Source organism: Felis catus, chromosome C2 (genome assembly GCF_018350175.1).
Source record: "Felis catus isolate Fca126 chromosome C2, F.catus_Fca126_mat1.0, whole genome shotgun sequence".
Lineage (NCBI taxonomy): Eukaryota > Metazoa > Chordata > Mammalia > Carnivora > Felidae > Felis > Felis catus.
This window is the reverse complement of record NC_058376.1, coordinates 31933588-31957664: the sequence shown is the minus strand read 5'-3', so window position 1 is coordinate 31957664 and position 24077 is coordinate 31933588. Positions and strand designations below refer to the sequence as shown.

At 37.6% G+C, this 24077-nt stretch overlaps 1 protein-coding gene across 10 annotated transcripts in view; it reads left to right on the top strand.

Moving 5' to 3' along the window:
• The window catches only part of ROBO1 (roundabout guidance receptor 1), a 1129831-nt gene that overhangs the window by 1079702 nt on the left and 26052 nt on the right, over window positions 1-24077 (top strand). For 6 of the 10 annotated variants that reach the window (XM_019839543.3, XM_045036746.1, XM_045036749.1 and 3 more), the window contains 7 exons: window positions 755-781; window positions 2349-2391; window positions 8932-9086; window positions 12194-12529; window positions 14392-14499; window positions 17174-17318; window positions 20467-20715. In XM_019839543.3, the coding sequence (XP_019695102.3) occupies window positions 755-781; window positions 2349-2391; window positions 8932-9086; window positions 12194-12529; window positions 14392-14499; window positions 17174-17318; window positions 20467-20715 (1063 nt within the window). The remainder of the gene's footprint in view (window positions 1-754; window positions 782-2348; window positions 2392-8931; window positions 9087-12193; window positions 12530-14391; window positions 14500-17173; window positions 17319-20466; window positions 20716-24077) is intronic. The other 4 variants (XM_045036748.1, XM_045036753.1, XM_045036754.1 and 1 more) reach the window with 3 other exon arrangements.

Sequence of the window (24077 nt, the reverse complement as noted above, 5' to 3'; positions counted from 1 at the left end):
CCTTCCTTCCTTCCTTCCCTCCCTCTCTCCCTCTCTCCCTCCTTCTGTCCCTCTTTGCTTCTTTTCCTCCCTCCCTCCCTCCCTTCCTGCCTTCCCTCTCTCCCTCCCTCCCTCCCTCCCTCCTTCTGTCCTTCCTTCCTTCCTTGCCTCCTTCCTTGCCTCCTTCCCTCCCTTCATTCCCTCCCTTCCTCCCTCCCTTCCTCCCTCCCTTTCTTCCTTCCTTCCTTCCTTCCTTCCTTCCTTCCTTCCTTCCTTCCCTCCCTCCCTCCCTCCCTCCCTCCCTCTCTCTGTCTCTCTCCTTCTCTTAATAATGAATACCTAAGTCCACCTATTAGTTCACTTTAATAAGCATTTACTTTCAGATTTCTAGATAAGGTTCAATCAAGACCCTGATAATACTTGTTTGAGAATCCATCAACCAATGTTTAGAAATGATTAATAGTAGAGGATTCCTGTTTGTACTAAAGCCGGGAGCTAAATCCTTGTCACTAAATGCAGGGTCATTCACAGGCTAACCCAGCACGACTCCCCGCTGTACTAGAATGCCAGACGCTTCAAAATGGTACCTGTAGAGACAAGCCTCTTCTTTGAACCTCAGATTTGGTTTTATCCATCTATCAGAGCGTCAGAACTGCTGGCTTAGTTATTTACATTTGTTTTATGTTCAGCTGTCTGCTTGATTTATACTAATGTGATGTGTTCCCTTTCTCTCTTCAGCTTAATAACTGGTTTATATTTTGTTTTGATTTTTCAGTCCCGTCTTTTACCTTCACACCAACAGGTACATATTTGCACTTAGCCTCCTCCTCTCCTTTGTTAGTTTGGCATGTGTTGTACTATTGTGTTTCTGTTTTTATTTCATTTTCTGCAGTTAGTTGGGGGAAAGGACTTAAAATGGAATACGGTCCTTCATTTACTCATGTCAGGCATGCATTTGAAGTAGAAATGATTGGTGTTGCCTTTCATCCGTTTAATACAGTTATTTATTCATGATTCCACATCGCATCCTAGCCTTGTTTGCACGTGTTTCATTAGATAGACACTCTGTTTCTACCCTCAGCATGATTTAACATGCTAATGATCTTATTGATTATTTCATACTTGGCAGTGCATTTTTTTACCCTTAACTTAAGCCTTTATGTTTTCCAACAAAAATTTCTCTCCCTTGCAATTCTCTGTCCACAGAATCAACATTTTTAAAGGGAGTCAAAATACCCAGCACATGTGAAAGATAAAACTTTTTATTTTCCTGAAGTCAGAATCCTAATATTTTGTTCTATTCAATTTCTTTCAAAGTGGGTCCTCTTCTTTCACATCACCTTTTAGTAAAAGATGTACCTGTAGTCTTGCCTCCTCGGTTTTAATCCATTTAAAGTAATCACTGGAAGCAGTTATCTCTCCTTAACACACTCCCCGTTTGGAGTTCTTCTAAGTAGCAGAATTTGGCAGCTTTTAGAAACATGTTTCTTCTTAGAAAATGTGTCTGTATTTACAGAAAAGCTAATCTTCTTAACCTCTTGCCTAACTGTGTGCAAATCTCTATTTGTTATTGCTAAATTTTTATACCCATAATTCATTAGGCTGAGAATGCTTCCAAGAGCATTAAAATATAGTTTAACTATATGTACACATGTCTGATGAAAATGTAATGGGAAGGGGTTCTACAAGCCACAAGAAAAAATAGGTCGTATTAATTAACTGCCACAACTTGACATATATCTTTGTGTGTAGAGAGAGAGAAGGTTTATTTGAACATTTATCTTTGTCTTTCTGGTACTTCTTCTGGGAAAATAGCCTAGTCATTTTTCCCCCAAATTTAAGATTCCAAATATATATTTATATGTTTATATATATATATACGTATATATATATATATACATACACATATATATGTATATATATATAATGTATACATATATATGTATATATATGTATATGTGTATATATACGTATATATATATATATATATATATATAATCATGAAATCATACGATCTAATAATTTAAAGTAGAAAACTATGGGAATGGGGATGTAGCAATGCATAATAGTTATATTTAATAAGAGTGCACTGAAGTTTGCTTTTACTTAGTCCTTAATTTTATTGGCACATTAAGAAAATAAGAGTAACATATTTAATGTTATACAATCTTAAAAAATACTAGTTGAATCAGAAATCTACGTTCTGTGATGGTTTTTGTAATGCTTCTAAGTAGAAAGGGAGAAAATATTCCATTTTAAGAAAGATGCTCATGGATGTGATAGCTTTTGATATTTAAACATAAACCTGTCTATTAATTGTTTCTTTCTCTCTCTCTCTCTCTCTTTTTTTTTTTTTTGTAATATTCTAGTAACTTATCAGAGAGGCGGTGAAGCTGTAAGCAGTGGAGGGAGGTAACTATCCTGCTTGTTTTGTAGATCCTAAGGGAAATTCCAGGTATCTCATCTTGGCTCCCTCAATGACATCACTTTCTTTGCATAAAAGGTTGAAGTTGAGGATGAGATTTGTTCAAATCTTTTAGAAATACGCCATTCCGCTGTGCTTGTGGAACCGAGCTGGTTTGTATACAAAAGCAGTTGATTGGAGCTGTTGCATCTCAGTGAATGGACACCAGAGGGCGCACGTTAACCGGGAAAGACAAACTTGCTGATTTAGCGAATGATTAAAAGGAGTTAAAGTAATTAAGCAATGGCATTTATGAAGATTAAGAAATATAGCTAGTTAACAGATACTATCAAAGAGGAAGCGTTCATTTGAAAACCTGCTGAACACAGCATTTGCTCATAAGTTGTTGTAGGTTAGGTTTGTTTGTTGTTGTTGTGAATTCAACATAGTTCAGCTCTCGCGTTGCAGGAAAATATGTTGAGATAAAAGAAGAAATCTGGGTAGCTTGTTAATACAGAGATTTTTTCCCTCTAATTAAAATGAACCTCAATCCTATATTTATGATTTTTTGTAATTATTATTCAGTAAACTTTAATATATTCACAGAGAAATCAGAAATTGATGTGACAGGCAGCTTAAAAGAGCTGAAAAAAGGTGTATGTATGTGAGCCACGCTTCTGCATTTTCTATAATAAGATGATTTTTCCCCCAAACCAGCAACATCTAGCTTAAAGTGTAAGAACAAAAATCTTCCAACCAAAACCATTTGATAATTCAAATTGAATGAACTTACTGGGTGTTCGGCTTTGCACAGTTGGATGTTGTGGATGGAATTGGAAAAGACAAAAACGAGTAAAATACTCCAAGAAGCATACCATCTGATGAAAAAATTACTAAATTTAGTATATGACAAAGAATGCTTTTTAAAAAAACGTTGATCACCTTTAACCAGTGTTGCACAAATTTGGGTATCGAGGGCTAACCTTTTCTTCCCAGGTACCCGTGCTAGCTTGCTGTTTTCATTCCTGTGAAACAAAGCCAGTCCCTGAAAGACTGAAAGCTAGGAGGTCTTCATAAGGAAGAAATTCACTTGATGCAGGAATTAAACCAGAGCCTGGTTTTGCATCCAGGAGAATTCCATCTAAATTGTAGCCCAGATAGTCATGAAACAGCCGCTGGGCATCACAACATTCTCTCGTGGATAAATCTGGACGGCCTGATTATAGAACCAGCTCTCTACATGTGTATGTTCATGACTGTAGACTTTCACTTTTATCTTAACCATAGCACACAAAGTGTGCTGCGCTAGCTTCTGTACATGGGCACATGTACAGACTCTCTCTCTCTCTCTCTCTCTCTCTCTCTCTCTCTGTCACACACACACACACGCCCACATGTAAAATATTGCTGGTTGTTGTTCTAAATGGATTTACAACCTAGATAGAGCAAGTTATCAAACAGGAACTAATGGAAGGAATCCATAGTTACAAATAGCAAGTTTCTATGGCAGGACTGAAAAATTACAAGCTATCAACTGAAAATTAACAAACTGAACTGACTGTCCATTTGGAAAGCTTGCTGTATTACCATACAGAAGTAACCTTTTAAATTTAAAAATAGGATAACAGTGAAACTTCTGTATTTCAGATGCCAAATATCTTAAAAGCAAAGTAGCAAATGAAATGACAAAAGATGCTGGAATATTACAGAGGCAACAGATAAATAAAGATCTTAGAATCTGTGCTCAAAATGATAGCTACAGACACAATTTTAAATGTATTTATTCATCGAACGTATTTATTGAATGTCTACCATGTGACAGGCACCGTTCTAGTTGCTTGGGATGCATCAGCGAGCAAGTCAATAAAAATTCCTGTTCTTATGAACTTTACATTAAGTATGGGAGATAGAAGATAAATAATAAAGATTTAAAAAGTGGACTACAGTATCAGCAGTTGGTAAGGGCTTTGGAACAAATAGAGCAGAAGAGGAATCAGAGGTACTTTAGGAAGAAGTCTCATTTCCTAGCCAGAGTATGTATGTGGAGGGGGAGGGGGAGTTGCAGTGGGTGCACATGTATATCTGTGTTCTACGATTCCGTGTGGGAAGAGAAGGGGCAGCGATCCAAACTCCTGCACTGTCTCCTCTCACGTCCATACCTTAAACACTGGTTTCCCTCAGGCATCTCAGACTCTGTGACCCTGCTCTGACCCTCCCACCTCATTCGGTTCATGATACCTAAGTTAAAATTTCTTTTTTTTTTTTTATGTTTATTTATTTACTTTTGAGAGAGAGAGAGCATGAGAGGGGGAAGGGCAGAGAGACAGAGAGAGAGAATCCCAAGCAGGCTCCACATCGTCAGCTCAGAGCCCGATGCGAGACTGGAACTCATGAACTGAGACATCATGACCTGAGCCAAAATTAAGAGTCCAACGCTTAACCCACTGAGCCACCCAGATGCCCCACCCAAATCACAGTGTCAAGTCGTCCCTTCTTCTGCATCCAGCATTGCCTTTGTTGAGCCCACTTTTTACCCCCTTCACTATCGCAACACTGTTTCACATCCAACACTTGTTCTCCCCTGCCTAATCTGTCTCAAAAGCTCCCAGCAGCCCTACCTTCATCTATGTTCATCAGCACTACTTCCTGTTTATTCCTTTGCCCATTGCAGCCAAAATGACATTTGGAAATGCATATTGATCATGTCTCTAAGTTGTTCCAGAGCCTGCTTTTAATAGAACCCACCATGTTTAAAATATCAAGTTCAAATTCAGCATAGCACGTGAAGCCAGCAACCTCTAGTTTTTGCAGGTCTGTTTCCCACGTCTAAGTGCCACACCCTACAATCCAGTGTCAGCCCACCTGCCACTCGCCCCTGTTAGATTCTCTTATATATCTTCATTTCATGAGCCTGGAATGTGTTGCCCTCCCATGTCTGTTTCCTGAGCTTCACCTGCTGTGTTCTCCATGAACTTTTGTGCTGTGCAGATACCACAGTTAAGCACCTAACATAAGGTAATGCAGTGATCTTTTGTTTATATCAGGGTTCCGCAGATTAGGGCTCCTGGGTCAAGTCCAGTCGGCCACCTGTTTTGTAAATAAAGTTCTAGAGGAATACGGCCAGACTTATTTGTTAATGTACTGTCCAGGGCTGCTTTCCCACCACAACGGCAGAGCTGAGTCATTGCAACGGAAATTATAATAAAGGAGAAGGTTGACGCCGAAAATCTTTTCTAGTTCACAAAATTGTGAATTGAGCTCTTCCCAGAAAAGGGAAAAAGAGGGTTGTGGTAAGCAGAGACGGCTGGCTTCCCAACTTAAAAAGGGCCAAAGGCTTGTGATATGATCCAGGAGAGGACCATAGAACTATTAAGTAGCTGTTCTAATTCATTTGTTTTCCCTACCTCAAAAATTCCAGTCACCTCTTCCAAAAACCCTACTTAAAATCCCAACCACAGCATAAACATGGGAACACCCGAGAAATCCTGAAGAAATGAGTAAGAAAATCAAGCCAAACAGGTAGAGAATGCCAATAAACCATTTCCTTGCAGTGGGAGGTGACAAAGAAGCAGAGCTCAGGCCTTGCTTCTCTCTAAAATACTGGCCACTCTTCAACCTATCCCTTGCTCCTTCCAGCACTTCAGAACTCTGGCAGACTATTAAAGGAAAGAGGAGACAGTCCACAGACACTCGTGTACTGTCAGGCCCCCGTACCATTTTCTCCAGCCCTGGCACCCTCTAGTATTTGATTTTGCGGTTTAGGATCTTAAATAGGTTGCTGTGTTTTGTTTTGTTGGAGTGAAGTGATTGGAGTATCTGGCGTAAGAGCGGCAGAGGAAATGAAAACTGTTGCTACATAATTATTTAAATGCAATGTCCTCTTTTTCTTTGTGACACAAATTTGTCCCCTTCACATAAACTGGAAGATAAGTTTGGGCTTTATGAGCCCTACTGTCTTCCCTTCCCTGATAATATTGTCTTTTGAAAGACAAGGAAGAAATAAACAAAACTCCAATTATTAGTGTGAAAATACAACATCTAATAGTATGAGGTAAAAATATGTACTGTAGACACATTTTAATTACTGTAACCAGAACTGAGTTTTGCTTCTGCTTAATTTCTTATTGTTGGGCAGCTACATCTGCCTCATATATACTGTATCATCTTAAATGCAGAAAAATAGCCTATGAGATCTGTAGTTTAACAAGACCCTAACACCCTTACCATAGTAGTGGCATATGACCTTGACTTTTTCAGACCCCACTGAAATATACACATGGCATTTTAAGATTCATTATGGGTCAGTAATCTATGCTTCACCTTCTTCCCCAAATAATTAGTATTCTAAATACAAGTTAAACCAAAGCCAGAAGGTGAATTGCTAATCCTACTTCCTGTTGGAAGTCACCCATACATATGGAAAGTTCTTTCAGTTTATGATGATATAAAAACGTTCACTTTAAAAGTACTTTCCTGAGGAATCATAAATATTGTCTACTCCTTTTGAAACATAGAAGTCGGCTGAAAAATTTCCACTTGACCCATACACTAGACCCATATCTCTACAGTGTCAAATACGGAAATTTATTTTTAATAACTTCTATAGTGACAAGGTTTAAGTTCAAGAGAAAATAAAATAAGGAAAGTTAAAGATGACTAGATGCAGAATTTCTATACCCAACAACTATTTCAAAGGCTCCAGATATCTTTGATACAGCTTGCATTTAAATGTTTTTAATTTCCACAGCTCAGCAAAATTTCTCTTCAAAGCGTTTTTATCAACAATGTTACTAGTATGTTTGCTCAATTTTAACAGCGGTTATTTTGAATTTCAAGACTGCAGACATTTACCCCACTCAGTCTTTTATGTGAATGTTTAAGGACTTTGGGAAATTTCAGCATGCCCCACTATGTATGTTTATAGTATCTGGGATTTGAGTGTGGATTCTAGAGCCAGAGTACTTGGGTTTGATCCCAGCCCTGTCACCCACTCAATTACCAAAACCATACACAAGTTCCTTAACCTGTGTCTGAGGAGTTTCCTCATCTGTAAAATTTGGATAATAGTAGTAACTACTAGGTAGTTCTAAGAATTAAATGAGTTGATATGTGTGAAGAACTCAGAACAAGATGTCACTCGTTGTAAACAAAGAGCAAATATTCATTTTTATGACAGATACATATACCCATATGCACACATACATGTGTATACAGACGTATAAATGATAAATCCATGTTCTTCATTTGGAGTGAATTATTCTTCAAATACCCATCACGTACGTAGTAAGTTTCCTCAGTTCCTGTGTGTCATGGAACCATGGAGGGTGAAGTGTCAGGTTCTTGCTTCGCAGGTAAATGAGATGCATGGTGATGTCATTTCAACAAAGAAAACGAAACCCTGAAGAAAATGTCTGCAGCATCTCACTGCCAGTCCAATTATGGTGGATCTGACCCCACACCAGGCACCATCACCTCTTTTGCTGAGTTATCATTCAGAGTCAATGTTGGAAAAGGACATCAGGAATGCCACTCTTTTTTTTTTAAGTTTATTTATTTATTTTTATGTGGGGGGAAGGGGGGCAGAGGAACTGAAGTGGGTTCTGTGCTGACAGCAAAAGCCCGATGCGAGGCTCAAACTCATGAACCCTGAGATGGTGACGTGAGCCGAAGTCGGACGTGTAACCAACTGAGCCAACCAGGCGCCCCTGGAAGGGCATTCTTCAACTCTACGTCTCTGATGCTAGTGGTACAGGGCTCCCATTAATAACCATTGTTGTGCTTGGTTTTCCCAATGCACGGTGAAAGAGCATTAACATCTGTTGTGCCAAAAAAGACATGAACACTATTTCTTCTAATGGACATTTTTTGTTTTACCAGATTTAATTCAGTAGCGTTCCTTTGTTTATGTAGGAATTTATGGCGTTTTACATTGTCACCGTCAGAAACTCCTGACAGGCTTACAGAACCGTGCACTGAAACATTGAGGAGGCTCTCTGCAAAATGTCACAGAGCCTCCAACTCTGTTCCTGAAACATGGTTTTGAAGAAAACTATGCAAATGTGCTTCTTGTGAAGGATCCGTTGTCTAAGTAAAGGCGCTTGTTCCGTTTTTTAATGAAGTCATAAGAAGAATCATGATTTTTTAATGGGTCAAGAAAAGGAAGAAATGCAAACTGCCTCACCTATAATATTCTTTAAGCAGCTAAAACACTAAAAGATATATGTATCTGTATTTTTAGCTTCCATGTTTGATTTCTAGTCACTGTGAATAAAGGAGAGCATTGCAAATGGTACAGTATCTTAAGTCTGAGACCCAACTGAGCCAGTTTACAAAGTTACAGCCATGTTAACTGAGGGACACCCCAGGACATTACATCACATTATAGTTATCTTGTCTGTAACATAAAAGGAACGACTATATCATTCAGCCTAGTTGACCAAGTTATTTGTGAGGATAATGAGATGGAGACTTTGTTGGAAGTTTGAATAGGAAATGATATTTGCTACTTGTAAAACATGTGCTTATATATGTATATATTCTTCCTTCAGGCCAGGACTTCTGAACATCGGTGAACCTGCCACACAGCCATGGCTGGCCGACACATGGCCTAATACTGGCAACAGTCACAATGACTGCTCCATCACTTGCTGCACTGCAGCCAATGGTAACAGTGATAGCAACCTGACCACCTACAGTCGCCCAGGTTAGAGATGCAGAGACCGCTCGAGATGTATAAGCACCAGAACTGGCCACAAGAAGATAGATTTCTTCCCCTCTTCCTACATTGGAAAGGAAAAATTAATCCACATTTTTATAAAATGTTGACTATTACCTAGCAGATTACCCTGGCTGTATATTGTCTTCATCCCTCTATCTCCACACTTCACCATCCACCAGGGTTTCCCAGAAAGCCTGGGAGAATGGAGAATATAAACCCTAGAGTAGATAGCAAATGAGGAAAAATTAAATTGTATGAAGCATTCATCTTTATGAGGATGTATGTAGTTACAATTACAGTTATTTAATTATTTTCAAGATTTGGGGAATAAAACAGGTCAAAATGTTTATAAACGTATAGTTAAAGTGAACCAAATTCTTTTTTTTTTTTAATGTTTATTTATTTTTTGAGAGACACAGAGAAAAGGCATGAGCAGGGGAGGAGCAGAAGGAGAGATAGACACAGAATCTGAAGCAGGCTCCGGGCTCTGAGCTGTCAGCCCAGAGCCCGACACAGGGCTTGAACCCATAAACTGTGAGATCATGACCTGAGCCGAAGTTGGGTGCTTAACTGACTGAGCCACCCAGGCGCCCATAGAGTGAACTAAAGTCGTTAATAGCAGTAACAAAAATAATAGCAACTGTACAACAGTAATAAAGAATTTTAAATGAAATTTAACCGAAATTCCAAATCAGATTTTTATCATATAGAAGTAGATGCTGAAGATATGAGAAATACATATCTTTTGGAGGTGTGAATGCATAAATTTACTTTATACTGTGTGTTTTTGGTTCAGAAATAGGCGAGTAAATTCACAAAGGTTTCATGCTAAAACATGACTTTAAATTATAGATATAGAGTATGAAATATCTGAAGGAATAAATGGAAAATTACGGAGTTCTGGGGCGCCTGGGTGGCACAGTCGGTTAAGCGTCCGACTTCAGCCAGGTCACGATCTCGCGGTCCGTGAGTTCGAGCCCCGCGTCAGGCTCTGGGCTGATGGCTCAGAGCCTGGAGCCTGTTTCCGATTCTGTGTCTCCCTCTCTCTCTGCCCCTCCCCCGTTCATGCTCTGTCTCTCTCTGTCCCAAAAATAAATAAACGTTGAAAAAAAATTTAAAAAAAAAAAAAAAGAAAAGAAAATCACGGAGTTCTTACCAAAAAAAAAAAAAAAAAAAAAAAAAAAAACAAAAACAAAAACAAAACAAAATGAAAACCTTCAAAATTCACAATATGGGAAATACTAATATAATTATAAAGAATCAAAAGATAGGAGTATAGAAGTAAAATAACCCATGGAACTAAGAAAAAGGGATATAGAAGATGGCATGTAAGTGAAGATGTCATGTACCATAAAAAAAAACAAATCGTAGCGCAGTCTGTATGTTTAACCTTAGAACAAGTCCACAGTCTCCATTGGATATGGCTATGAACGTGACATATCCATGTGACCATGTCCCTGTTCTCCAAGGGCCCATATTCTAGTTGTACAGATAGGTGCTCACATGATTGCAAATAAAAGAAAGACTGTTCTCAGCCCTTTAGGAGACAAAAGATGACAAAACTCATTTAAATTAATATGTAGAGCTGTGTTGGCCAGTATGGTAGCCTCTAGTTACAGTTGGCTATTTAAATATAGATTGAACAAAATGCAATTTAAAATTCAGTTCCTCATTTGCACCAGCCACGTTTCAAGTATTCAGTAGGCACATGCGTGTGGTGGTTCCCATATTGAACAATGCAGAATAGAACATGTCCATCATTTCATTGAATTCTATGGAATCACACTCATTTAGAAAGATTGGTGAAGAGAAATGAAATTGGCAAAACTGTATGGATTTTAATAATATTTCTTAACCACTGTTCAATAAAACTTTATACCTAAAAATTAGATTTAGAATTACTAAGGGCCAGGTGAGTCAAATATTCTTGTTCCCGGATCATTTATTGTTAAAATGCAGAGTAGTTGAGTTGAGTATTATAGAGAAGTTGCACCTTTTTATTAAGATTATATCCACATTTACATCTTTAGTAACAGCCTTGATAATTTATCCTCAAGTTATCCAGACGAAAACCAATCTTTAAGGTGATTGTTAATCTTTAAGGTGAGCTGTTAATGTTAGTGCTGCTATGAATTACATGAATTAAAAAATGGTATTTTTAACCATTGTAACTTGACAACTTTTTTTACTTAAAAATGTTTTAATTTTAAATTATGATTTTAGTTCTTCCTGCTGTTTTAATATTTTCAACTGTAGGCTTTAAATATTTCTATATGTATCAATTATTTCATTTTCTAATATTTCAACAAAGAGAAAATTAGAGGGAAATTGAAATAGCAGACATATTAGATATTATTTCAGGTTTTCTTTGATTACATTAGCCTGGTCACCTAGGCTTCATTTCGTCATCATTACTGTCATTTTATACTTCTTGGGGTATCATTATAAAACCATGAAAAAATGATTATATAACATCCTTCCTTGATAACGATTACCCTATATGACCAAGAGAAGAACTAATAAAACTATCCTAAACACTATTTACCTATCTCTTTACCTCTCTTCCTTATATTTTTTGAGTAGAGTCACTTCATAAAATATTAAAATCTCAAGTTCTTTGCTGTGTAGGCAGAGTGTTTTTCCCCCCTTTGTTTGGATTCTCAACATACATGTGTTGTTCTATTGCTTCAACAACTAACTAGTACCTTCAGATAGGTAACTCCAGACTAGAAAATATAAATTTGGCACATACAGATATTCATGTGTATATCATTTAAGTGGAATTCCTATTACGGGGGTTGTTAAAAGAAAACTATCTTAAATTGGATGAACATTTACTACATAGCACTAGCAAAAGTTCAAAATTATTTTGTCTCTATATAATTTCTCTATGCCCTCTCTCATTTCCTCAGATTTTAATTGCCTTCTTTAGAAAGGACATATGAATACTTAGCCCTTTCTATTGATCTTAATTAAGCCCATTTTGACTTTACATAACAATTTTATTGCGACTCACGAAGCTACTTACAAAGAAATTTAAAACGAATAACCATGCAGAATGACTTTTTCCTTTTCCTCTCCGTTGCACATAGCTGATTGTATAGCAAATTATAACAACCAACTGGATAACAAACAAACAAATCTGATGCTCCCTGAGTCAACTGTTTATGGTGATGTGGACCTTAGTAACAAAATCAATGAGATGAAAACCTTCAATAGCCCAAATCTGAAGGACGGGCGTTTTGTCAATCCATCAGGGCAGCCCACTCCTTACGCCACCACCCAGCTCATCCAGTCCAACCTCAGCAACAACATGAACAATGGCAGTGGGGACCCCAGCGAGAAGCACTGGAAGCCACCTGGACAGCAGAAACAGGAAGTGGCACCAATTCAGTATAACATCATGGAGCAAAACAAACTGAACAAAGGTGAAAAGCTTTATTCCCATGCTTTTCTTTCTTGGTCCCCTTAACCCTTCAGCACTACATGTCCAGACTTCTCTGGGACGAGCAAGTGAAATCTTCCCTTTGTTACTCACAGTTCCTTAAGTCTTTGTCTTCAAAGTTTCCAGTGTCAAAGAGTTAATTAGCACAACAATAACCTTGGAAAATTGATTTTATAATAATATATAACTATTTTCAAATGGTTTTGAGATTAATTCAAATTTAATCGTAGGTGAGGGATTGCTTGGCGCAATCTTTTATTCATAAGGCAGATGTACAACCGTCACAATACCTCACATTTTAAATAAATAGACTATCCCATTCTTTCCACTGGAGAATGGAAGATAATTGCTTCTATATGGTCATATAAACGAATGGCATTTTTATATCCAACTGAAGAAAAAAAATTAAATTAAGCTTGAGCTGGAGAAGTGGTTCAGTTTGTTGGATTTCTCCTACCTCATGTGGTTACTAAGACTGCTGCACTGTATAGGTTTAGAGCCTACATTTTTTTTTTTTGGTTGACTTGATTGAAGTCTGTCAGGATAGAACCTAAGATAAATGTTGTGTTAACTGGTAGCAGCAGAATAGTATTTTATAGCCTGAGGGGGATGTTTCTCTATTATAGCATGTGTGTGCGTTGGAAGAGGTATGTATTTGATTTCTTTGTAGTCCTATAGGCTACTGTTTTAATAGCAATGACTTGCAAAGTTCTACCTCTAGGGAAAAAAAGAAATCCTCTAATATGAATAGATCAGGGCAATTTTGCACAGGTGTCCAGGTAAATGATACCTTTTATTGTAGAAAATTAGAGCCACAGGTTTATTTTCTTTAGCCTTGAGTTGTGACCATTTTCTTCAAAAATAAAATGTATGACAGTCAGAGATAACAAAAAGGTAACTTTGAGAAACATTCTGTTTGTTCAAGTTAGTGTTGTATATTTTAACGGTAGAGTCATCCAGCTTTTTTCTAAGTTTAAGAAAAACACTTGATTGGCATAAAAATCCAGTTCAGTAAATATTTGCTAAGACTCTTGTACAAGATCATGACAAAGGCTGACAAAGGTGGAGAAGACAGTTTCTGAAGTCCTGTCATTTACAGTGGGAATTACAGCTATTGTTATATTACTCTTCGTTAGTATATGGCTTTACTGTGGACTTTGGAAGGCTCTGACAGTCCTCTAAACAAATATTTCAGAGCTCTTTTTTATTGTTTATATACTGCTTGTAACAGACTTGGTATGTCAACTGTAGTAAAGACCCTGGAATGCAACTAAACTGACAGATTATGACTCAGTACATTCCAGTAGCAAATTTATCATTTGGATTTTTACCTTTGCCTAAGTAAGCAGAAGCATTCCTGTGGCAGATTGAGATACTTTGTTTTCTTATCATGGATATGTTTTTTTTTATTAGATATAATCTTGCTGACAGGTTTCATGGTTTTTTTTTTTATTTTAAATTTTTTAAATGATTTGCAGACATGGTATCTTCCTGATTTCTAAGGGTTAAAATTGTTTTGTTGTTAACATTTTTAAAGTTAAGAAGTGAAGCAATTCTGATTTCTGCCTTAGCTGATTTGAAAATATTTTAAAGAGAAGAAATCGTCCCTCATGATTTGTTCATACCTGTGTTTAGTCTGATTTATATAAAGGAGATGATGCAAAGAATCTGTATTTTATAAATCTTAAAGGAAACCTGCCTATCTTTCTTGACTTTTCCTCCTTTAGACTTACATACAACTTAGAAAATGCTCAACATATTAACTTAAAAGCCTAATTGCTGGTTAATGACTAAGGCATCAAAGAGAAAGTAAAAGTGTTTTTTTTTTCCATCTGAAATGTCTAGATTATCGAGCAAATGACACAATTCCTCCAACTATCCCATACAACCAGTCATACGACCAGAATACAGGAGGATCTTACAACAGTTCAGACCGGGGCAGTAGTACATCTGGTAAGTATGGAGAACCAAAGAGAAAGGCAATCTCTCCTTTTAAAAAGATGATATCTTCCAGGATTACAAATTGAATGCGAATCAACTGATATACACATATGGCATGTTTAATCACTATATATAATTTGAAATTTTTCAGGCATCGGTCTTATCACTGCAATTTGAGAGACAGTCCATTCACTAAGCCATTATATGTTACATTTTGTAATGAAGATTAAGGATCTTATTCTCGTCCTTGTTAATGAACTTTTATAAAGCCAGAAGCATGGACTAGACTTGAAAGGCAGTTGAAACTTCTTTTTTGCCCTTGGCCGAGATAAAACTAAAGGCATTGGACATGTAGTTAATCTGCTAAATTTGTTACCATTTGAAACAGGCTATAAAGCACATAAAATCCAAGTACACTTGAGCACATTCACAAGTCTAAGAGACAATAGCATGAGATCTAGGGACAATAGGAACCTGCCTCAGTTCATAATCTCTCTACTATGCCTCAGTTCTTGCTCCAAAGCCTCGTAAAGCAATCTCCCAACTGAAGTGTGTAAGTGCCTTGGAAGCCACAACGCAGCCCTTCCCTGTGGTCTTCATGCTGTTGCAGCTGCTTGCCAGCTGTTTGCCTGATAGGGATTGCAGATGGGAATCTGCTGGTACTTAAGTCCTGTTTTTCTAATTAAAGGTGGTTCATTAATAGAACTAACATGTGGCAAGTCACACCATGATGAGAACAAAACCAGCTGATCTTGACTCGTATGTTTCTCCAGGAGAGGGTAGAAATATCACCTCCCAATACCCAGACTGAAGTTGGTGCTAGATGCTTTTAGCCAGTGTCTCTTCTCTTCTTGTGCAATGAATATGACCTTTGCATTTTATCATTTTCCCTTGACTAAGGCATGCCGATTTGACACCTTTAAGCCTGCATTTTGTCACTGATTGAAACTATTCCTATTTGAATTAAAGGAGCATAGAAATACCTCTTTCCCTTTTTTAGAGTTACTCTTATTCTACTATGTGTTGTTTGATTTTTTTTTTAACAAATAAAATCTCACTAAGGATTTTTGCTTTAAGGAAATAAACCCCAAATTAACAGGAACTGTTTTAAGGATCTACTCTTGGGAAAACCATAGAAAATATTTTAATATTTGATATTTCATGCCATTTCATTTTTGAATTCTTAGCCACTTAAAGAGAAAATCATATCTTAATGGGGGAAAAACATGATTCTATATTATTAATTTTAAATTGACTTTCTCCATATTTCAGCTTAGAGCTTAGATATCTAGATCCTGGTTTTCTGCTATTTATTATTCACTGTATTCTGTGAATATTTGGTAAAAAGATACAAAGATGTATAACTTAGTGTTAATTAGGGAAAAGAATGAAGCAAGCAAGTGACGTGTAGGAAAAATTTGTAATTTTAGGCATCTTAGGACAGACGGACTAGCTAGAGTAGATGTTCGCCAAGAAATTAAGAGGAAGGCACTGGTTATGGTCAAGTCCATGATGACTGCATGATCATTCTGATACAGCTGAGGGGAGGAAGAGAGAATGGTCACAGACATGCAGAGGCCTGGCAGTCATATTTTATCAATAACAGCCAGTCCCTTGGCCCACACTTGGTACAATAACATACCCGTTCAAGAAATTCTGGCTTAACAAACATCAGTCATTGGACTGAAAATCCCCAAGAGACTTGAAAAAAATAAGGGTCATTGAATATACTAAAACCTGTCTCATGCACCATGTAACTTGGAACTCTTTCAGAGAGGTTAAAACTAAAAAGACCAATAAAACTCGCTGATTTGGGGGATCTTGTGAGAAAACAATTATAGCCTCATCATCTATAATTTTCATAAGCATCTAAAATGTATCATACTGGAGGAGGAAGATAAAGATTATTTTATCCCCAAGCATCTTTTGACCCAAAACTATTTTAAAATGAGTACTCTAAAATGTATATTTACCTGTGTTTAAAGAATATGCCAAATCTGAAATCAGAACACTGAGCACTTGAATAATTGGGCTATTTCAAACTACTAAATGTTCAAGCAACATCATTTTACTCTAAGCCACAATTTTATAGAAAGTGTGGCTAAAAACACTTCTATCCTTTTTAAAAATCACTTCTCTGCTTCTTTTGTTGTTAGTTATATTAGTTCTCCCAGCAATAATTTTCATCTGTACCTGCCTTTCTGATGAAAACTAGTAATTTCATTGTGCCTAAAACATTTCAATGGACAAGTACAAATTATATATATTCAGTGATTTAATGCAACAGTGGAACTCTAATAGATCGTATCTGTATCATATTGTATTTTAGGTTCCAGCAATTAAATAATAGAAAGGCACTTCAGAAAATATGTCTACAGCTCATTTGTTTTAGGTGATAATCCATAATGCAATTAATTGCTGTAAGAAGATCACTATTAACGATATGACTTGTAAAATTCATTTACGGCTTTATTGCTTTTTCGCTATTTATTTTGCAGTTAAACTTGGCAATCCTTTGCATGTTCTGTTGTACAAAGTTCTATTAAGATGAATGAAGAAAAGCATATTTATCTGCCCATATATATATGAATTATACGATCATATTTACAGGAAATAATTCACCTGTGAGTAAGAGAAAAATCTTCAAGGCCAGAAGTAAAAGACTTGGGTTTTCTTTCTTTTCAAGGGAGTCAAGGGCACAAGAAAGGGGCACGGACACCCAAAGTTCCAAAACAGGGTGGCATGAACTGGGCAGACCTGCTTCCTCCTCCCCCAGCACATCCTCCGCCTCACAGCAATAGTGAAGAGTACAGCATTTCTGTAGATGAAAGGTAAGAAGAATTTCAGAACAGATGTACGTGGAAAGTCTCGCTCCTTAAACCCATAGTGAGTAATTATTAAACTAGATCACCAAGGGAAGACATCCCTAAGGTCCAGGAACATTTGTCTTGGAGAAAACAATGCTACTATGTCAGCAGGGCTTGGAAAACATCCTCGGTGCTGCCAAAAAAAAAGAAAGAAAGAAAAGAAAAAAAAAAAGGAATTTTTGCCCTAGAAGCTTCTTTTGGAACTAAGAATTACGAGTCATGAACATACACACACATACAATTTGCATATATATTTTACGTTATAGAGATATAACTGACATATATAATCATGAATGTATAAACATATAGAAGATCACATACATATATATCATGATATACACCGTCATGATTTTATTTTTAATATCAAAATTTCCATTGCATATTCTTGAATTTTCATAAAATAAATGTGTGAATGTGTACCGCAGCTAAGGAATCCTGAAAAATTTTGTTCGTTCCTAGATATTATCACATTATGCTGAACACTGTGGGAATTTAAACTTCCTGAATTGTCTCTCACAAGGTTTTAACAAGTGTAAATAATCATAGGACAGGGATGAGGAAGTTGATGTGCTTTGCTCTCACTGCAGATTCTGTAGAACTGGACATCATTCCTCCCAAAAAAGCAAAGCTGGTGCCTCATTTGTATAGTCAATGGAGGAGGACTCACGTGACATAGATAATTAACAAAAAAATTTGAAATCTACCTGAAACTACTGTATTTTTAGTGACTCCTGTAAACATAAAGATGCTGTTCTTTCATTCTCCACAAAAAAGTAGTTTTACTCCTCCATGTATGCCAAGAAACAAAGCCTCTGTACCTTTCTTTTTCCAGTCATTTAATTAGCAAATACTGAGCCATTACTCCTAGGGGAAATACAGGGATAGGTTCCTGCAAGTCCCTGGCCATGCATTTTTGTCATCTGATCCATACATAATCTTGTTTTATGTGTGTTTTTGTTTCAAGACACCTTATGTAATATGTATCATTGATTCATTTACATGGAACTCCCAGCCAATAGTGCTATAGGTCCTGCCTGGGTAAAGCTTATCTAATGTACATATTTTCTCTGTTAGGGCACGTCATAGCCTTTTGCACTTAGGAGCACTAGATCACAGAGGCTACTTTAAACAGGTAAATTATCAATATAGAGCAAAAAGTTGAGAATAATGTGGCACTATATAGACTGTAGAAAGGATACTTGTTACAGTATGAAAGCTGAAACAAGAAGGTAGAGTGACTCAGATTTTTCACCATAAGTATTGACTTCGGGGTTAAAAATAAATTTTAGCAAGTAGGTGAATTTGCAAGTATGGAATCTACAAAAAAAATGAGGATTGACTATTTTTATAAAAATTCATTTTCTGGGCTGTATTAACAACATGTATTGCTATTTTAATCCACCATATAATGGACTAAAATGAAATAAGGGGATATAGTTTTTTAAAAGCCTGTAAGATGAAATGGTGCCCCAAAGGGAGAGACTGATTGTATGTGGGAAGAATGGAGGTTTCCTGATCTGCTGGCTTTGTTCTTGACTTGGACAAATGATACAGTTCTCAATCAAGAGGAGGGGTTTTATGGACATTGGGACCACACAGAGATGTGGTCTCCTGGAGGACAAAGATGAAACAATGGGAGGGAGGGAGAGGAAACTGGGAAGGCAGGTGTAAGCCAGATTACAGGTACTGGAATGTCTTGTTTGGGTATTAGTATTTTTCTCTCTAGTCAATTAGAGAGCCATTTATTACTATGCAGCAAATGAATGATCTGAGAGTGATGTGTATTATAATAAAGTAATTTTGGAAGCAATGTGAGGACTCAGAAGGATAGAGCAACTGGAGACAAGGAGATCGATTAAAAGGTTATTGCAGTAGCACATACAACAGATTTTAGAAAGGTAATAGATTCTGGAGATTTTTAGAGATGAAACAGAGATGAACTAAGGAACAGTTTGAGGTAGGAGAGAGAGAGAGGAATAAGTCAAGATGACTACAAGATTTTTAGTTTCGACAAGTGAACAAATTGCTGTTACTTGTTGAGACAGGAAACATAGAAATGATGTCAAAGGGAGGTAGTGGGATCGGTAAAATAAAGGAAGATACAAAGAAATTATGTTATGGGAGCATCATGTTTCCTGAGTTCAGGTGAACAAGGCAGGTGGTGGAGAATGAATGAAAGAGAGGGGTAACATCAACACAGTTTATATAATGCAGTAAATTACTGCCATCCGAATCAATAACCATTTGCCCTGGGGTTGGAGAAAAGAGAAAGACATGTTTCCCAGATCCATCTAGAGTTTCCACACAGCTCTAGCAGAGGAGTAGTGGGGCATTTTATTGTTTATTGACTATTTTATTTATTGTGTTTTTTATTCAATATCCTAAATGCAAGCCAACTACTCCATTTTGTGCTCAACTGAAGCAATAGTGATCTATCATAATTTCAGAGAAAAGGTGGATTTTCAGGAAAGGATTTTTCAAGAGTAATTTTTCTCAGAGGTTAACCTATCATCTCTGGGTCATCTGTAGGACCACCCCCCTGAGTCTTTTAGAGATCATGTTGAAGTGGGAGCATAGAATAAGTAAACCACATTTAAGAAGTACCAAGTTTAACTGCATTAAAGAGATTTCTTTATTGCATGACTTCTCAGAGCCTATAATATGCTAATGCAAATTGTAATCACTCAGAGAAAAATATTATATGTAGCATTTGCAAACCTTTATGATAGCGAGCTATTTTTTTTATGTTTATTTATTTTTGAAAGAGAGAGAGACAGAGCACGAGTGGGGAAGGGGCAGAGAGAGAGAGAGAGGAAGACACAGAATCCAAAGCAGACTTCAGGCTCCGAGCTGGCAGCACAGAGCCCGATGCTGGGCTCAAACCCATGAGCTGCGAGATCATGACCCAAGCTGAAGTCCAGTGCTCAATCGACTGAGCCACCTGGGTGCCCTGTGAACCTTTTTTTTTTTTTAACAATATTCCCTTAACATGGCTCACAACGTTCAGATTAAAAAAAAATTTTTTTGAAGCTGACCATTCCACTAACTATACAAATAATTCCTTTGAATAGCCTGCAGTAAATCCAGCTGTGCTTATGATTTGTTTTTTTAGTTATGATCAAGAAATGCCGTGTCCTGTGCCACCAGCCAGGATGTATTTGCAACAGGACGAACTGGAAGAGGAGGAAGATGAACGAGGCCCCACCCCCCCTGTACGGGGAGCAGCTTCTTCTCCAGCTGCTGTGTCTTACAGCCATCAGTCCACTGCGACACTGACCCCGTCTCCACAAGAAGAACTCCAGCCCATGTTACAGGATTGCCCGGAGGAGATTGGCCACATGCAGCACCAACCCGATAGGAGGTACATTGTCACTAGCCTTTTGCTGACAAATCAGATAATTTCCACTCTGAAGTGGCATTTGGAGAACGCTATTATATGGAGTAATTTTCATGTCACATAGCCTTTTTCCCAGTACCGTCATGCAGTAAGCCCCAGTAATTAACATATCAAGTAGTAGTGTTGACCAGAACATTAGATTAATTGATCCCAGTGAACTTGCAACCATAAAATAATGTGCGTTACTACTCACCCACTTATGATAATTGCATTCGTAAGCACATGGAGAGCATGTGGTGTGTATATATATATATATATATATATATATATATATATATGGCTTGCTACTCTTAGAGCATTTTATTGATGATGCCTGTTTTTGCATTTTAGTTTTCCTTATGCGTGGGTAAGTCACTGCTTTGGACTGTGGAAAGATTTTCTCCTGTCTTTTTAAGTTAAGTCTGCATAGTGATTTGTTCCCTCCTCGCTGTAATGTTGCAAAAGGAGTTTGGTATATTCATTTTGCTTTGATCTTAGATACCTTTATTTTGGTTGAAATATTAGGTTGGAGTCCTTTTGTCCGGTTTACTAAATTGTGTGTGTGTGTGTGCGTGTGTGCGTGCGTGCGTGCGTGTGTGTGTGTGTGTGTGTGTGTGTGTTGGATTTTTTTTAACCAAAATTCAGCATTGCCAACCAATACATTTTTGTTATACACAAATAAATACTTCACTTGTCATTTCTACCACGTAAAAGCTATTACCACATTATGTTAGTTCCTCTCATTGTTGATGATTTTGTTTGTACTATTTCATTACCCTTGAGACATTATATTTCACACACATATATATTTGTGTATATATATATTCACAAAACTTTCTGTATTCCTAATATCATTTGAAACTGAGTATATTATTTGCCTCAGAAGATCGTCCTTCAATTTGCTTGAATAAATAATGCATTCTGATTTATACTGCTTGAATTCTGTAGATTAAAATAGAATTTGCAATGTTTATTAATTATTCTATCAGTAAGAGGTTCTTACCAAATTCAAATCATATACTCTCTAAAATAAAGGAGGTAGTTAAGCCTTCTTGTGTGTCACAAGGGGGAGTTTAGATTGCCATACATTTGCCTTTAATAGTGTTAACCCTTGAAACCTCATGGAGAATGAGAACAAATAAGACGTCTCTTTCCCTATTAAGGTCACAGACCATCTCCACTGCTTTTATTTGAAGCACATGAGAGGCTCATGGAGGCTCTGAGTCCTGAAATCTCTCAGCATCCTCCTTCCATTCTCTCAGATCACCTGTTTCCCCACCATTCTCCTCTGTGTTGTAAGTGACACACAGTAGCTTCTTCCCAGTAAACTCCTTCTCTCATGTTCATGTTATCCTCTCCACCTTCCTCAAATCAGTCACAATCAGTTCACCTTTTATCTACCCTGATTTTCCAGCTTCTTCCTCTTCCGTGGGTTCTTCTTTTCTTCACTGTTAATCCTACTGCTTTTCAATGTTCCCCTTTCTTAGCCTCCTATTCTAGTTATCTGCTCCCCTTCTACTCCATAGGGCTGTTTAATGAACTCTGCCTCACACTTCAGCCCACTGCATTCTGACTCCTACCATTTTGCTTCTGTTAGTCTACAGAAAGTAACCTACTAATGGCCAGTCTAAAGACTTGTCCATCTTTGGGGCACCTAGGTGGCTCAGTTGATTAAGCGTCTGACTCTTGATTTCGACTCTGGTCATGGTCTCACAGTTTTTGGGATCGAGCCCTGTATCAGGCTCTGTGCTGACAGTGCCGAATATGCTTGGGATTTTCTCTCTCCCTCTCTCTCTTCCCCTCCCTCCCCCTCTCTTTCAATAAATAAATAAATAAATAAATACTCTTTTTTTTTTAAAGACTTGTCCATCTTTATCATGCATAAGCTTTCTGCAGTGTTGGCAAATTTATAAGTTTTTGTGGGACTCAGATGAGATAATGTATGTAAAGAATCTGAAGATAATAGTTTCCTACTGTCCTCACCTTTATGCCATCACCCCATTACTTGGTTCAATGATTACTTATATTCTGACGGCTTTCAAATTTATTTAGCCAGACCACCCTTTTTCCTGAGCACCACAATGGTATTTTCACTTGGACATCTCACACTACACTTGTCCCAAACCAAATTCTTTGTCTTTGCACTTGACTTTTCAAACTTGTTCCATTTCCTCCTTTGTTGGCTATCTTGTTTAGCATCATTAATCCTTATTTATTTGACTCACATATTAAAAATAAAGTAGTTGGGGCGCCTAGGTGGCTCAGTCGGTTGGGCGTCCGACTTTGGCTCAGGTCATGATCTCACAGTCCATGGGTTCGAGCCCTGCGTCGGGCTCTGTGCTGACAGCTCAGAGCCTGGAGCCTGCTTCGGATTCTGTGTCTCCCCCTCTCTCTGCCCCTCCCCTGCTCATGCTCTGTCTCTCTCTGTCTCAAAAATAAGTAAAAACATTAAAAAATTTTTAAAAAGATAAAAATAAAAATAGTCAAAAATCACAAAAAGTGTGTCATTTTTAGATCAGCTGAATTATCCTGTTGTTTACTTTCTTCTCCTATCTTTCTACCATTCCCTAAATTAAATCATTCACAACCCCTTCATTTCTGACTTCAAAATATCTTTTGTTCTTTTTGTTTCCATTCCTATAGCTACTAAGGCAGGCCCACCATCCCTATCCCTTGAAGGTCTGCCATATTCTTGAACTGATCTGCACTTTTCTGTTCACCCTCCAAGTTATCTTTCTTTATACACCACAAGTCTGGTAATGTGCCCCTGCATTCAGAGTCAGGTCTTGCTGTTTCAGCCCAGTGGTCAAAGCCTTCCTCAGTCCTTTCCCCTTTACTTACCTCCTCCCTCCCAGTCTGCATACACCTTCTTTTCCAATTACTTTGTTTGAAATTCCCTGAATTTGCCTTAAATTAACCAACATCTGGTGAGAATTGCCACTTCCTGGCCCAGAAAGGGCTGCTCTAGAGCTGGCAGGAGAGGCAGACCACTCTTGCCTCTCATGGCCGTCACCAAAATTTGTAGTGTCCTCACTAGGCACACATGTGTTAGCACATGCTGTTTCTTTGATTGCCTGGGCAAGCACTTCTCATCCTTCCAGACCCTGTTAAAATGCATCCCGTCTGTAAGACTTTCATCTGGCTGCCTGGCAAAAATCAACCGATTCTTTTCTTTTCTCCTCACAATGGTCTTTTCACAGCTCTGCTACCATGCTGATCAGTTTTCATGTTGCATTACGGTTTGCTATTGGTACGTCTGTTTTGCTATTTAAATTAAAAACTCTCTGAGGGCAGAGCTCATGCCTCACTCGTGTCATTGAGATTCGACAAAGCTTACCTCGCTAAGT